General features: G+C 42.5%; 2 protein-coding genes across 2 annotated transcripts in view; both read right to left on the reverse strand.

Moving 5' to 3' along the window:
• The window catches only part of LOC139222562 (butyrophilin subfamily 2 member A2-like), a 63,427-nt gene that overhangs the window by 39,567 nt on the left and 10,669 nt on the right, over positions 1–13,191 (reverse strand). The window lies entirely within an intron of this gene.
• LOC139223156 (uncharacterized) lies at positions 3,399–10,283 on the reverse strand. The gene is made up of 9 exons (XM_070855128.1): positions 10,226–10,283; positions 8,156–8,497; positions 7,480–7,818; positions 7,320–7,358; positions 7,190–7,210; positions 6,715–6,825; positions 5,612–5,803; positions 5,308–5,502; positions 3,399–4,560 (listed from the first exon to the last, which is right to left on the reverse strand). Exons 1-9 carry the CDS (start codon positions 10,281–10,283, stop codon positions 4,049–4,051), a joined length of 1,809 nt encoding a protein of 602 aa, XP_070711229.1. The 3' UTR covers positions 3,399–4,048.

Raw genomic sequence — 13,191 nt, forward strand, 5'->3', positions numbered from 1 at the left:
AGTTCTTGTTAGTTCAAATCAAATGTGTACAATCATACAGTTTTATACAGTATCCATGCAGGAAGGACAAAGAGAACTCTGTTTACTGACTTCTTCTCTGTCTTAAAGTAAAGTTTATGGATTGTTGTGGTGGAACAACAGGGAAGGTGGACGTGCACGGGGAGAAAATTGGTGAACAACCAGGGAAATGAAATGGAGTGAAAAGAGGAGGTTTGAGCTGGCAGCTGATTGTCTGTTCATCTGTTGCTGCTGGAAAATGGCCAGACACGAGTCAAACCTCACCAAACTTGGCACACAGACACACGAGGAGGCGTAAAGTGACGGCTCAACGGCGCCCCCTACTCTACTTCAACAAAGCAGCACCTGTGCTACCTTTGACTTACATTTAAAGAATTTAGAGACCCACAAAAAAGTATGTTCAGTGAAAAACAAGCTCTGACCTGCCAGAATCAACTTCCTGTTTCACTCTAAGGATCTCAGGTGTCTCCCTCTGACAGCTCAGCTCACCTGGCTGCAGGTAAACTAAACCTGCACATACGTGGAGGGTCCAGGCCCTGATGTGGCGTTCAAAGACAGTCAGGGTCTGTCCCTTGTACCCGTAGAGACACAGACTGTAGGCTGCTATCGGCTCTAATAACAGCACCTGAACAGGTCACCTCCCCCTCTGCCAGTGTCAGACTGTTCCAGAGTCACTCATTCAAAGTAAAATACAATAAAACGCAAAAATAAAAATATAAATAAATGAATTCAAAGAATGCATGAATAAAACTGAAACGTCTCTATTTTGTGTCCATGAAGATTCTCATTCATCCAGGTCATCATGCTTCTGAGGTCTAAGAAAAGTCAACTGGACTGCTTGAAGGAAACAGGAAGACGTTTCGCCTCTCATCCGAAAGGCTTCTTCAGTTCTGACTGGCAATTGGGGAGATTAGATATTTATGCTCCTGCTGGAACCAAAATTTGAGGGGCTGTCGTTAGTAGTGAATGGCTGTCGTTGATAGTAAATGGCTGTCGTTGATAGTGAATGGCTGTTGTAAGTAGTTGAATGGCTGTCGTTGATAGTGAATGGCTGTCGTTAGTAGTGAATGGCTGTCGTTGATAGTAAATGGCTGTCGTTGATAGTGAATGGCTGTTGTAAGTAGTTGAATGGCTGTCGTTGATAGTGAATGGCTGTCGTTAGTAGTTGAATGGCTGTCGTTGATAGTGAATGGCTGTCGTTAGTAGTTGAATGGCTGTCGTTGATAGTGAATGGCTGTCGTTAGTAGTTGAATGGCTGTCGTTGATAGTGAATGGCTGTCGTTGATAGTGAAGGGCTGTCGTTGATAGTGAATGGCTGTTGTAAGTAGTTGAATGGCTGTCGTTGATAGTGAATGGCTGTTGTAAGTAGTTGAATGGCTGTCGTTGATAGTAAATGGCTGTCGTTGATAGTGAATGGCTGTCGTTGATAGTGAATGGCTGTCGTTGATAGTAAATGGCTGTCGTTGATAGTGAATGGCTGTCGTTGATAGTAAATGGCTGTCGTTGATAGTGAATGGCTGTCGTTGATAGTGAATGGCTGTCGTTGATAGTGAATGGCTGTCGTTGATAGTGAATGGCTGTCGTTGATAGTGAATGGCTGTCTTTAGTAGTTGAATGGCTGTCGTTGATAGTGAATGGCTGTCGTTAGTAGTTGAATGGCTGTCGTTGATAGTGAATGGCTGTCGTTAGTAGTTGAATGGCTGTCGTTGATAGTGAAGGGCTGTCGTTGATAGTGAATGGCTGTTGTAAGTAGTTGAATGGCTGTCGTTGATAGTGAATGGCTGTTGTAAGTAGTTGAATGGCTGTCGTTGATAGTAAATGGCTGTCGTTGATAGTGAATGGCTGTTGTAAGTAGTTGAATGGCTGTCGTTGATAGTAAATGGCTGTCGTTGATAGTGAATGGCTGTCGTTGATAGTGAATGGCTGTCGTTGATAGTGAATGGCTGTCGTTGATAGTGAATGGCTGTCGTTGATAGTGAATGGCTGTTGTAAGTAGTTGAATGGCTGTCGTTGATAGTGAATGGCTGTCGTTGATAGTGAAGGGCTGTCGTTGATAGTGAATGGCTGTCGTTGATAGTGAATGGCTGTCGTTGATAGTGAATGGCTGTCGTTGATAGTGAATGGCTGTCGTTGATAGTGAATGGCTGTCGTTGATAGTGAATGGCTGTCGTTGATAGTGAATGGCTGTCGTTGATAGTGAATGGCTGTCGTTGATAGTGAATGGCTGTTGTAAGTAGTTGAATGGCTGTCGTTGATAGTGAATGGCTGTCGTTGATAGTGAATGGCTGTCGTTGATAGTGAATGGCTGTCGTTGATAGTGAATGGCTGTCGTTGATAGTGAATGGCTGTCGTTGATAGTGAATGGCTGTCGTTAGTAGTGAATGGCTGTCGTTGATAGTGAATGGCTGTCTTTAGTAGTAGTGGGAGTCGTTGCAGTCTTGTGTCGTTCGAGTCGTTAGCTATTCGTGGGCCATTAAGTCATTGCTCGTCATGTGAGTCGCTAGGAGGTCACGTCTACAGGTGAAAATGGTTCTTCATCACCCAAGTGTGAATGGGTGTTTACCTGTTTGGGAAGAGAGCTCAATACAGAGTTGTATGTGGGGGAGAGATTGTGCCTAAGACCGCCTCCTCTGTTTAGGTTGTTAAGGTTGTTCTCGCCCAGGGGTCTGCAACCTTAACTGCTCAAAGAGCCGTTTGGTCCCGTTTCTTACAGAAAAGAAAACACAGGGAGCCGCAAAACTCTTCTGACTTTCAAAATGAAGATAACACTTTGCTCTCTGTTGACTTCTGTGGCTAAAATACACAATAAATCTCTCCAAGGGTCAAACTCACAGTGAACAGAGACTCCCTTCATGTTCTGCTGAGCAAACAACAAACTAGTAGCATCGAAACTAAAATGAGCTTTTGTTTTTTTGTCATGTCTCGTCGTGTGTGTTAAGTTGTCTATGTTCACTTGTGTCTAGTCTTGTCTCCCACTTCCTGTTTTATTTTGAAACCCTAAACTCTCCTCTCGTTTGACTTCCTGCCCTTGTGTGTTTCCCACCTGTGTAATTATCTGCCTCGCCCTGATTGGTTCCACCTGTTTACCTCATGTATAAATAGTCTGCGTCCTTCGTCTTGTTATGTCTCAGTGTTCAGAGCTCCTGTATTCAAGTTAAGTCTTTTGTTTCCATGTTCCATGCTGTATGTATTGTTTGTCTTTGTGAAGTAAAGAGTGTCACCTGTCCGAAAGTCTCTGTGGTCGTGCATTTGAGTCCATCTGGTTTCTGAGCCTAGCCCTGATATTTTTTTATGCCTTTACTTTTTAGGGACCTGAAAGCAAATGCAGTAAACCACAGATCTGATTATTCAACAAGGGAGGAAGCGTTGGGCTCAATAACTGGGAGACAAATTCAAGTGCATTTATTTTCATTAAACAGTCAGCACACATCTCAGCCTCTTAGTATCTAGATGCTTCACAGCTTCATTGTCACATTTCAGCTTTTCGAAACCCTGCCGACCCCCCAAGTGAGGCTGTGAATCTCAGGGTGACAGAGAGGAACGATGGCATCATGTTGGCTTTTCAAACAGATGCTGTAAAGTGCTTCACGTGGTGCTAAAAACCAGATAAAACCCTGCCGTGATGATTCTGTCTGCATAGTAAAGCGTCTGTGTGATCGGCCGCCTGCTGCTGGTTCTCGCCTGTGATTGGTTCCCTGGAGGACGGCGCTCATCGGACTGTGTGTCGTGACTTACCTGAGGGTTTAGTTTGTGTTGTGCTGCAGGTAAATGCTGCTGTGTTCATAGTCTAGTTAACTTAACTCAGCACGTGTTAACTTGTAGAGATCAGTCACCGTTTTCATTCAGCTGCTCCTCGAACATTTGTTTAAAAAAGCATACAAAAATACTCCCACACACAGATACTGTCAATTACACACATTATTTTTTTTTTAAAATATCTGTAGATGGAATAAGTATAATTTCCAGGCCTTTGTTTACAAAGATCTTCACACCTGGCAGCTACACCAGGGAAAAGAAAGAGGAGTCGTGCTCAGGTAGTGGCGTCGTTTTTTCCCATGGTGTTCAGAGGTATTTCCTCCTGATCGCTCTCCTGATTGGTCCCCTGATTGGTCCCCTGATTGGTCTCCTGATCGCTCTCCTGATCAGTCCCCTGATTGGTCCCCTGATTGGTCTCCTGATCGCTCTCCTGATCGGTCCCCTGATCGGTCCCCTGATTGGTCTCCTGATCGGTCCCCTGATCGGTCCCCTGATTGGTCTCCTGATCGCTCTCCTGATCAGTCCCCTGATCGGTCTCCTGATCGCTCTCCTGAGCAGTCCCCTGATCGGTCTCCTGATTGGTCTCCTGATCGCTCTCCTGATCGGTCCCCTGATCGGTCCCCTGATTGGTCTCCTGATCGCTCTCCTGATCAGTCCCCTGATTGGTCCCCTGATTGGTCCCCTGATTGGTCTCCTGATCGCTCTCCTGATCAGTCCCCTGATCGGTCCCCTGATTGGTCCCCTGATTGCCTCTTGCACTCCTCTCTCCTTGTCCTGCACACAAACCTAAATTAAACAAAATAGGTTATTTGGCAGAGCCTTGACCACTCTGATCAACATAATTTTGCCGTTAGACAAGTAAACCTGCTCGGTTAATGCTCTGTGACTCAGGCAAACTAACTGAACTGTGTTCTGCAAGGAAAAATGACTGTTTCTGTCAATAGAGTCTGGGACCTTTGAAGAGAGCAACATAATGGCTAGTTAAACAAAAAAGATCTTTAGCCACTGACAGGCTCAGAGTGTTATTCTAAGTGTGTGACAGCATCATGGAAAGGATCCCTACAGAGAGAGACCTGGAAGATCCTTTTGGTTTAACCACAAACAGCACACACACCAGACTACATTCACTAAAACAGGGATTTTAGAGAACAGGACACAGGAGTTTATTTTATACAAAGGATCTGAAGTCAACAGCAGACCAGCAACTGACTGTGGAAAATAACTGCTTTTGTCAATGGAGTCTGGCGGCTTTGAAGGCAGCGATAGAACAGCTGTTTGTGGTTGATTAACAGTCTGAGCCTGCCAGTGGCAAAAACAAGCACTTTTAGTGGACCTACTTTCATCACGATGAAGACAGATGCCAAAACTTTTTGTATCTAACTACCGGTCAGTTTGAACCCAAGATAAAAGAAATAGGGCCCAGTTCTAAAACAGCGGATTTCTCCTTTAAAGGATGGGTTTAGTTTAGTTCAAGTACTAGTGACAAACCTGAAAAATCTGTTGGGAAAATGAGAGAAGAAATTTGTGACTTACTCGTCTGTCTATATTTCTTCCATAAAAGGACACCGATGATAATGACAATGACAATGACACCACCGATGGCAGCACTGATGACAGCACTGATGACAGCACCGATGACAGCACTGATGACACCATCGATGACACCACTGATGACACCACTGATGACACCAATGATGACAGCACCAGTGACAGAGTTCCCCTGGTGTCCTGAAAGAATAAAGGAAAGATTAGTTCTTCACAGAGGGCCTCCAAGATAACATCCATCCATCCATTTTCCCTGTTGGGTAAATGAGAAGAGAAGAAACTTGTGACTTACTCGTTTGTCCATATTTCTTCCATAAAAGGACAATTAGGCCTGCAGCACAGATGACAATGACAGCACCGATGACAGCACCAATGACACCACCAATGACAATGACAGTGAATATGAGAGCACCGCTGACACCACAGATGACAGCACCGATGACAGCACTGATGACAGCACCAGAGTCAGAGTTCCCCTGGTGTCCTGAAAGAATAAAGGAAAGATTAGTTCACATAGGGCCTCCAAGATAACATCCATCCATCCATCCTCTCCTGCTCAGGGCCACAGTGCACACTTTGTTAGAGTCTCTTTCAGTGGACAACATTTCTACCATTTAGAATAGAAGAGATCCTGAGATATCAGAGCAATCAGCCCTCAGAGAAAAATACTGAACAACGTATTGAAATGATCAGATATTTGTTCATTTGTTTGAGTAAATATTCAAACCTTTAACCTGTAACGTTATTGCATTTAAAGCTGATGTGTTGAACAGCTGCTTTCTTACACATCCAGCAGCGACATGATCATTAACTTAGAGTCGGGTTTGTGTCGCCTGGTAATCTGAAACCAATATTCTCTCTTTTAGCTCTATTTTTGGTCTCCACCACCTCCTGAGGGAAATATCTGTAGCTCTGTAGATGCTAAATGCTCCACTGTGTCTGTCTGCTCTGAGTTTTTACCTCTTTCTCTCTGAAAACGGCCACTCTGAACAAATTAAACAACGATTAAACAACGAACGAAGGACGACTGACAGGAGACACACCTGCATGGACTGGATGATGAAATGAAATCCAATATGAAAATATGTAATTAAAGTCAGACCCACAGAAGCAGTAGCTGTTGATAAAGAGGATATAAATAAATAAGAATATATAACTTACCATGACCTCCATTCTCATTTCCTTTGCTGTGTCTTTCCACTGTCAGATGACAGATGCCAAATTTTTTTTTGAACCTACCTACCGGTCACTTTGAACCCAAGATAAGAGAAATAGGACCCAGTTCTAAAACAGCAGGTTTCTCCTTTAAAGGATTGGTTTAGTTTAGTTCAAGCACTAGTGACAAACCTGAAAAACCTGTTGGGAAAATAAGAAGAGGAGAAATTTGTGACTTACTCGTTTGTCCATATTTCTTCCATAAAAGATCACCAATGACAATGACACCACCGATGACACCACTGATGACAGCACTGATGACAGCACGAGCGACAGAGTTCCCCTGGTGTCCTGAAAGAATAAAGGAAAGATCAGTTCTTCACTGAGGGCCTCCAAGATAACATCCATCCATCCATCTTCTCCTGCTCAGGGCCACAGTGCACACTTTGTTAGAGTCTCTTTCAGTGGACAACATTTCTACCATTTATTATTATATTATATATATATATATATATCAGAGCAATCAGCCCTCAGAGAAAAATACTGGACAACGTATTGAAATGATCACATATTTGTTCATTTGCTATTTGTTCAGATGCTAAATGCTCCACTGTGTCCGTCTGCTCTGAGTTTTTACCTCTTTTTCTCTGAAAACGACCACACTGAACAAATTAAACAACGACGACTGACAGGAGCTACACCTGCATGGACTTACCGTCATCCTTTGGTTCTGAGTCTGTGGAACAAAATGAAATCCAATATGAAAATATGTAATTAAAGTCAGACCCACAGAAGCAGTAGCTGTTGATACTGAGGATATAAATAAATACAAATATATAACTTACCATCAGTCTGATCTCCTTTGCTGTGTCTGTCCACTGTTACTGTTGGTTAAAATGTAATCATGTAAATTGTTAAAATGCTTTCAACAAGTTGTAAATATTCTGTATAGTGTTTTCTCCTCATGTCATATAATTTCAATATGCATTAATTAGCAGCACTCACCATTGAGGGTAACGTAGTCTTGCTTGACTTGACTTTGCAGTTTGGGAACAAAGCAGGTGTACTTTCCAGCATCCTCTTCAGTTACATTGGTCAGTTTGAGAGAAATGTTCCCTTTCTCCATTTCATGATGGAACAGAGATGTTCTGTGTTTGAAGTTCTGGTCCTGATCCTCTAGATGGTCCTCCCTGCTTCGATAGGTGTGCACATGTTTGGTACCTCGTTTCCACTCCACCGTTTGAGTCGTCACATCATATGGGGGCTCCAGGTGACACGGCAGAATGGCGTCATCACCCACGGATACTGTGATCGTCTCACTAGAGCCGATCACCACAGACTCCCCTGGATAAAACAAGGATGGCTGAGCAACAGCTGGTTCTAACTGAGAAATGATTTTAAAAATCACTACACAGTGTAAACATCTATAGAAAACTGCAGCAAAGGTTCCATCCTAATGAAGTGCAGATTTTAACAGAATTTCCAGACAATCATTCTTGTGCATTTCCATCCAACAACGTTCACGGAGATCAAGATCAGGGATGTATTATAAGAAAATTAATGAGCACAGAAGCCAAAAACATTTGCTTACATCCATATTCTGCAGCTAGTAGCACTTATAAGTATTTAATCAGAATACTTCAGTCAGTCGATGCATTTTCTAAAACACAGGCTGACTTACCAACAACTAGTTGGATGGAAGCTTCCTTCTGGACTGAGGGAAGGACACACTGGTACTCTCCTGCATCAGAGACTTTCACACCAAAGATTTTCATGGAGACGTTTCCTGTCATCAGTTCATCCATAAACAGTCTCGTTCGTGAATAATAAGACGGATTCTGATGCTCAAACATCAGTCGTCCATCTTGGTGGACGTGGACGTACTTTGGGTCCAAACCAGGTTTGGTCCACAACACTGTCCAGGAATCAGCATTGACGGGAGGTTCAAGGTGACATGGTAGAATGACATCATCACCAATCTGGGCTACGATTGGTTGACGTGAACAAATCAGCTTTAACTCCGCTGCAGGGAAACGACAGAACAAACAAGCACTTCATCACTACTCATTTGTTCTTTTTCTGCAGTGTGATATTTGCAATATCCTGTGGAACACACACATGTGCATATATTTCATATTTTGTCTCATATTTCTATATTTGTATTCATCTTTATATTTGTTGTATCTTTGTTTCTGTACCGTTTCTGCCTACTCTGTTGCTGTAACAAGTAACTTTGGCACGAGGTGGAACTGCGGAGTCACATTCTCAATACAGAAATCCTCAAAAGTCAGCTGACGGGTTGTCTTTACACCATGACAACTTGAATTCAAACTTGAATTCAGTGGTGACAACTTCGCAGCTGACTTTTGAGGATTTCTTTCCATTTGAACTTAAAAAAGACTCGAGGCTTCAAACTGTGCAAACACAGTGACATCCGGTGGCTGGTAAAACTTACAGCAGCCACATGCATCAACTGAGAAGTGTTCTCCCGTCCAGTGTTGACAAGTTGGCGACTTTTTTTGTCAAAAGCTACTAACGACAAATCCAGCGACTTTTTCTGGTGTTTTGGAGACTCAGAGCAGAGAGGACGGAGGAGACCTGCTCCACTCGGCGTCCACACTGATAATCAATCACGTCCTGGATTACAGAGCAGGATGTAAATGGGAACGTTTCTTCACTGTCACACTAAAATAAGTCATTGCATTTGACTCAATTCCCACCAATATATACTCTATTGGTGGGAATTATTCTTAAATATTGATTCTAATTTCATTTGGCTTGTGTTTTCATCGTAATAATTCCATAATGTGGTGCCATGTTCAAATGCTTTGACAGTGAGGTCACTATTTTGAATTTTCCCTCACTTTAAAAACTTTGTGGCACAATAAAAACTACACAGGCTACAGATAACTTCCATGCAAAATAAGTTTAGTGTGAAATTTTCCACACAAGAACATTTTAACAATACAGAAAAAAATATGAAAATAACAAATAAAAATAAAAATATATGTATATAAAAACTAGAATAAAAATGAGGACATGATAAAAACGTGAATGCAAAATTGTACAACCCTACCTGATGTGTGTCCACCTGAACTACTTTACAAACAGGAGCTCAGCTCTTTGACTCGAATCCACATCAGAACAATGGAAACAATAACAAATGACTTTTCTTCAGTCTTCAGTCTAATATCTCCTCCCCTAAGTTAGCTGCGCATATATAGCTGCGTTCACGTGAATGGAGCGTGTTATGGACAACTCAAACTCGGAGATGTCATTAGTCGTTCACGTGAAGGCAGCGTGGGCAATTTGCATAGAAGAAAGTCTCCTAACTGCGAATTGTTCACTTTTAAAAGAGCCGTTCAAAAGACTCGACTCGTTCGCGAACGTCCCATCTCCACTGGCAGCGTCTTTATCTGATCACTGAAACAGCAAAGCAGCAACGTCACTATGTATATTCTTATCTTTTTATCTGTTCACATGTCAATGAAACAGTGAGCCACTGTTCTCCAGCAACATTTAAATATTTAAAAAAGGGATGATACTTTGGTCCTGAAGAGTAATGAAGGATTCTAACCTTCACTTTATTGATCATTTATCGCGGACCGACTTTCACATGAACGAGTGCATTTTTTAAAAAGCGCGTTTCAGACTGATCAACAGTGGAGTGGTTCCAGAGAGAGGAGGGTCTGAACTACACGGAGGTTTGACTACCTGGTCAGGACACCTGGACACAGACAGAAAGACGTACCTGTGCTGCTCTGAGCAGAGACAGAAGAGAAGACGAGAAGCAGGAATATCAGCTCCATCACAGACAAACCACAGACAGATGATCCCTCAGGGACAGTTCCACTCAGAATGGCGACTTACACACTTTTTACTTTACTTTCACTTTCTGTCACTCAGGAAGCAACAGTTATCCCAAAGGATTTACTGGACCAATTCCAACACTTTTTATACCTACCAGCCATTTAGACACCAAATGATGTCAAAGTTTTTGTTGTTTGTATAAGTATTATATTTGGTTTCATTGATTAGCTCTTATTAAACTTGTATTATACTGTAAATGAGTTGCAGCTCCTGGATCAAGCCAGTAGATGGTGATCAGACACCTGAACAGATCATTTCCTCTTGTGTTAGTGTCAGACTTGATTCATTTAAAGGAACCAGCTGGTTGGACATTAACTGCTGTGAAGTTCTTGTTAGTTCAAATCAAATGTGTACAATCATACAGTTTTATACAGTATCCATGCAGGAAGGACAAAGAGAACTCTGTTTACTGACTTCTTCTCTGTCTTAAAGTAAAGTTTATGGATTGTTGTGGTGGAACAACAGGGAAGGTGGACGTGCACGGGGAGAAAATTGGTGAACAACCAGGGAAATGAAATGGAGTGAAAAGAGGAGGTTTGAGCTGGCAGCTGATTGTCTGTTCATCTGTTGCTGCTGGAAAATGGCCAGACACGAGTCAAACCTCACCAAACTTGGCACACAGACACTCGAGGAGGCGTAAAGTGACGGCTCAACGGCGCCCCCTACTCTACTTCAACAAAGCAGCACCTGTGCTACCTTTGACTTACATTTAAAGAATTTAGAGACCCACAAAAAAGTATGTTCAGTGAAAAACAAGCTCTGACCTGCCAGAATCAACTTCCTGTTTCACTCTAAGGATCTCAGGTGTCTCCCTCTGACAGCTCAGCTCACCTGGCTGCAGGTAAACTAAACCTGCACATACGTGGAGGGTCCAGGCCCTGATGTGGCGTTCAAAGACAGTCAGGGCCTGTCCCTTGTACCTGTAGAGACACAGACTGTAGGCTGCTATCGGCTCTAATAACAGCACCTGAACAGGTCACCTCCCCCTCTGCCAGTGTCAGACTATTCCAGAGTCACTCATTCAAAATAAAATACAATAAAACGCAAAAATAAAAATATAAATAAATGAATTCAAAGAATGCATGAATAAAAATAAATGTAATAATGCTACAACAATAATGATAATAATAATAGTTTATATAAAAATGCATAATAAAAGTGCAGCATCTGTTCAAGCAGATTTAAAAAAATAAAGATTTGACGACCGTATTTTAAACTTAGAGCTTTTAAACGTTGGCTCTCTGTTGACTTCTGTGGCTAAAATACACAATAAATCTCTCCAAGGGTCAAACTCACAGTGAACAGAGACTCCCTTCATGTTCTGCTGAGCAAACAACAAACTAGTAGCATCAAAACTAAAATGAGCTTTTGTTTTTCTCATGATTTGACTTTTTAGGGACCTGAAAGCAAATGCAGTAAACCACAGATCTGATTATTCAACGAGGGAGGAAGCATTGGGCTCAATAACTGGGAGACAAATTCAAGTGCATTTATTTTCATTTACAAACAATCAGCACACATCTCAGCCTCTTAGTATCCAGATGCTTCACAGTTTCATTGTCACATTTCAGCTTTCAAAACCCTGCCGACCCCCCGAGTGAGGCTGTGAATCTCAGGGTGACAGAGAGGAACGATGACATCATGTTGGCTTTTCAAACAGATGCTGTAAAGTGCTTCACGTGGTGCTAAAAACCAGATAAAACCCTGCCGTGATGATTCTGTCTGCATAGTAAAGCGTCTGTGTGATCGGCCGCCTGCTGCTGGTTCTCGCCTGTGATTGGTTCCCTGGAGGACGGCGCTCATCGGACTGTGTGTCGTGACTTACCTGAGGGTTTAGTTTGTGTTGTGCTGCAGGTAAATGCTGCTGTGTTCATAGTGACTAGTTAACTTAACTCAGCACGTGTTAACTTGTAGAGATCAGTCACCGTTTTCATTCAGCTGCTCCTCGAACATTTGTTTAAAAAAGCATACAAAAATACTCCCACACACAGATACTGTCAATTACACACATTTCTTTTCTTTTTTTTTTAAATATCTTTGGATGGAATAAGTATCATTTCCAGGCCTCTATTTACAAAGATCTTCACACCTGGCAGCTACACCAGGGAAAAGAAAGAGGAGTCATGCTCAGGTGGTGGCGTCGTCTCTTCCCATGGTGTTCAGAGGTATTGCCTCCTGATTGGTCCCCTGATCGCTCTCGTGATTGGTCCTGTGATTGGTGTCCTGATTGGTCCCCTGATAGCCCCCTGCATCTCTCTCTCTTTGTCCTGCACACAAACGTACATGACACAAAACAGGTTATTTGGCAGAGCCTTGACCACTCTGATCAACTGAACTGTGTTCTGCAAGGAAAAATGACTGTTTCTGTCAATAGAGTCTGGGACCTTTGAAGAGAGCAACATAACGGCTAGTTAAACAAAAAAGATCTTTGATCCACTGACAGGCTCAGAGTGTTATTCTAAGTGTGTGACAGCATCATGGAAAGGATCCCTACAGAGAGAGACCTGGAAGATCCTTTTGGTTTAACCACAAACAGCACACACACCAGACTACATTCACTAAAACAGGGATTTTAGAGAACAGGACACAGGAGTTTAGTTTATATTACAAAGGATCTGAACACACACCCTTTAACACACCAAAGCTACAAAATAACATAAACAAACCAACTCATCAGTCAACAGCAGACCAGCAACTGACTGTGGAAAATGACTGCTTTTGTCAATGGAGTCTGGCGGCTTTGAAGGCAGCAATAGAACAGCTGTTTGTGGTTGATTAACAGTCTGAGCCTGCCAGTGGCAAAAACAAGCACTTTTAGTGGACCTACTTTCATCACGATGAAGACAG

Source organism: Pempheris klunzingeri, chromosome 23 (genome assembly GCF_042242105.1).
Source record: "Pempheris klunzingeri isolate RE-2024b chromosome 23, fPemKlu1.hap1, whole genome shotgun sequence".
Taxonomy (NCBI): Eukaryota; Metazoa; Chordata; class Actinopteri; order Acropomatiformes; family Pempheridae; genus Pempheris; species Pempheris klunzingeri.

Excerpts from the sequence above, each read along its gene's own strand:
- LOC139223156 (XM_070855128.1), bottom strand. The coding sequence starts at position 10,283 with ATGGAGCTGATATTCCTGCTTCTCGTCTTCTCTTCTGTCTCTGCTCAG. Across the intron at positions 6,826-7,189 it reads CTCAGAACCAAAGGATGACG|GACACCAGGGGAACTCTGTC; the intron begins GTAAGTCCATGC and ends TTATTCTTTCAG. Across the intron at positions 5,503-5,611 it reads GAAGAAATATGGACAAACGA|GACACCAGGGGAACTCTGTC; the intron begins GTAAGTCACAAG and ends TTATTCTTTCAG.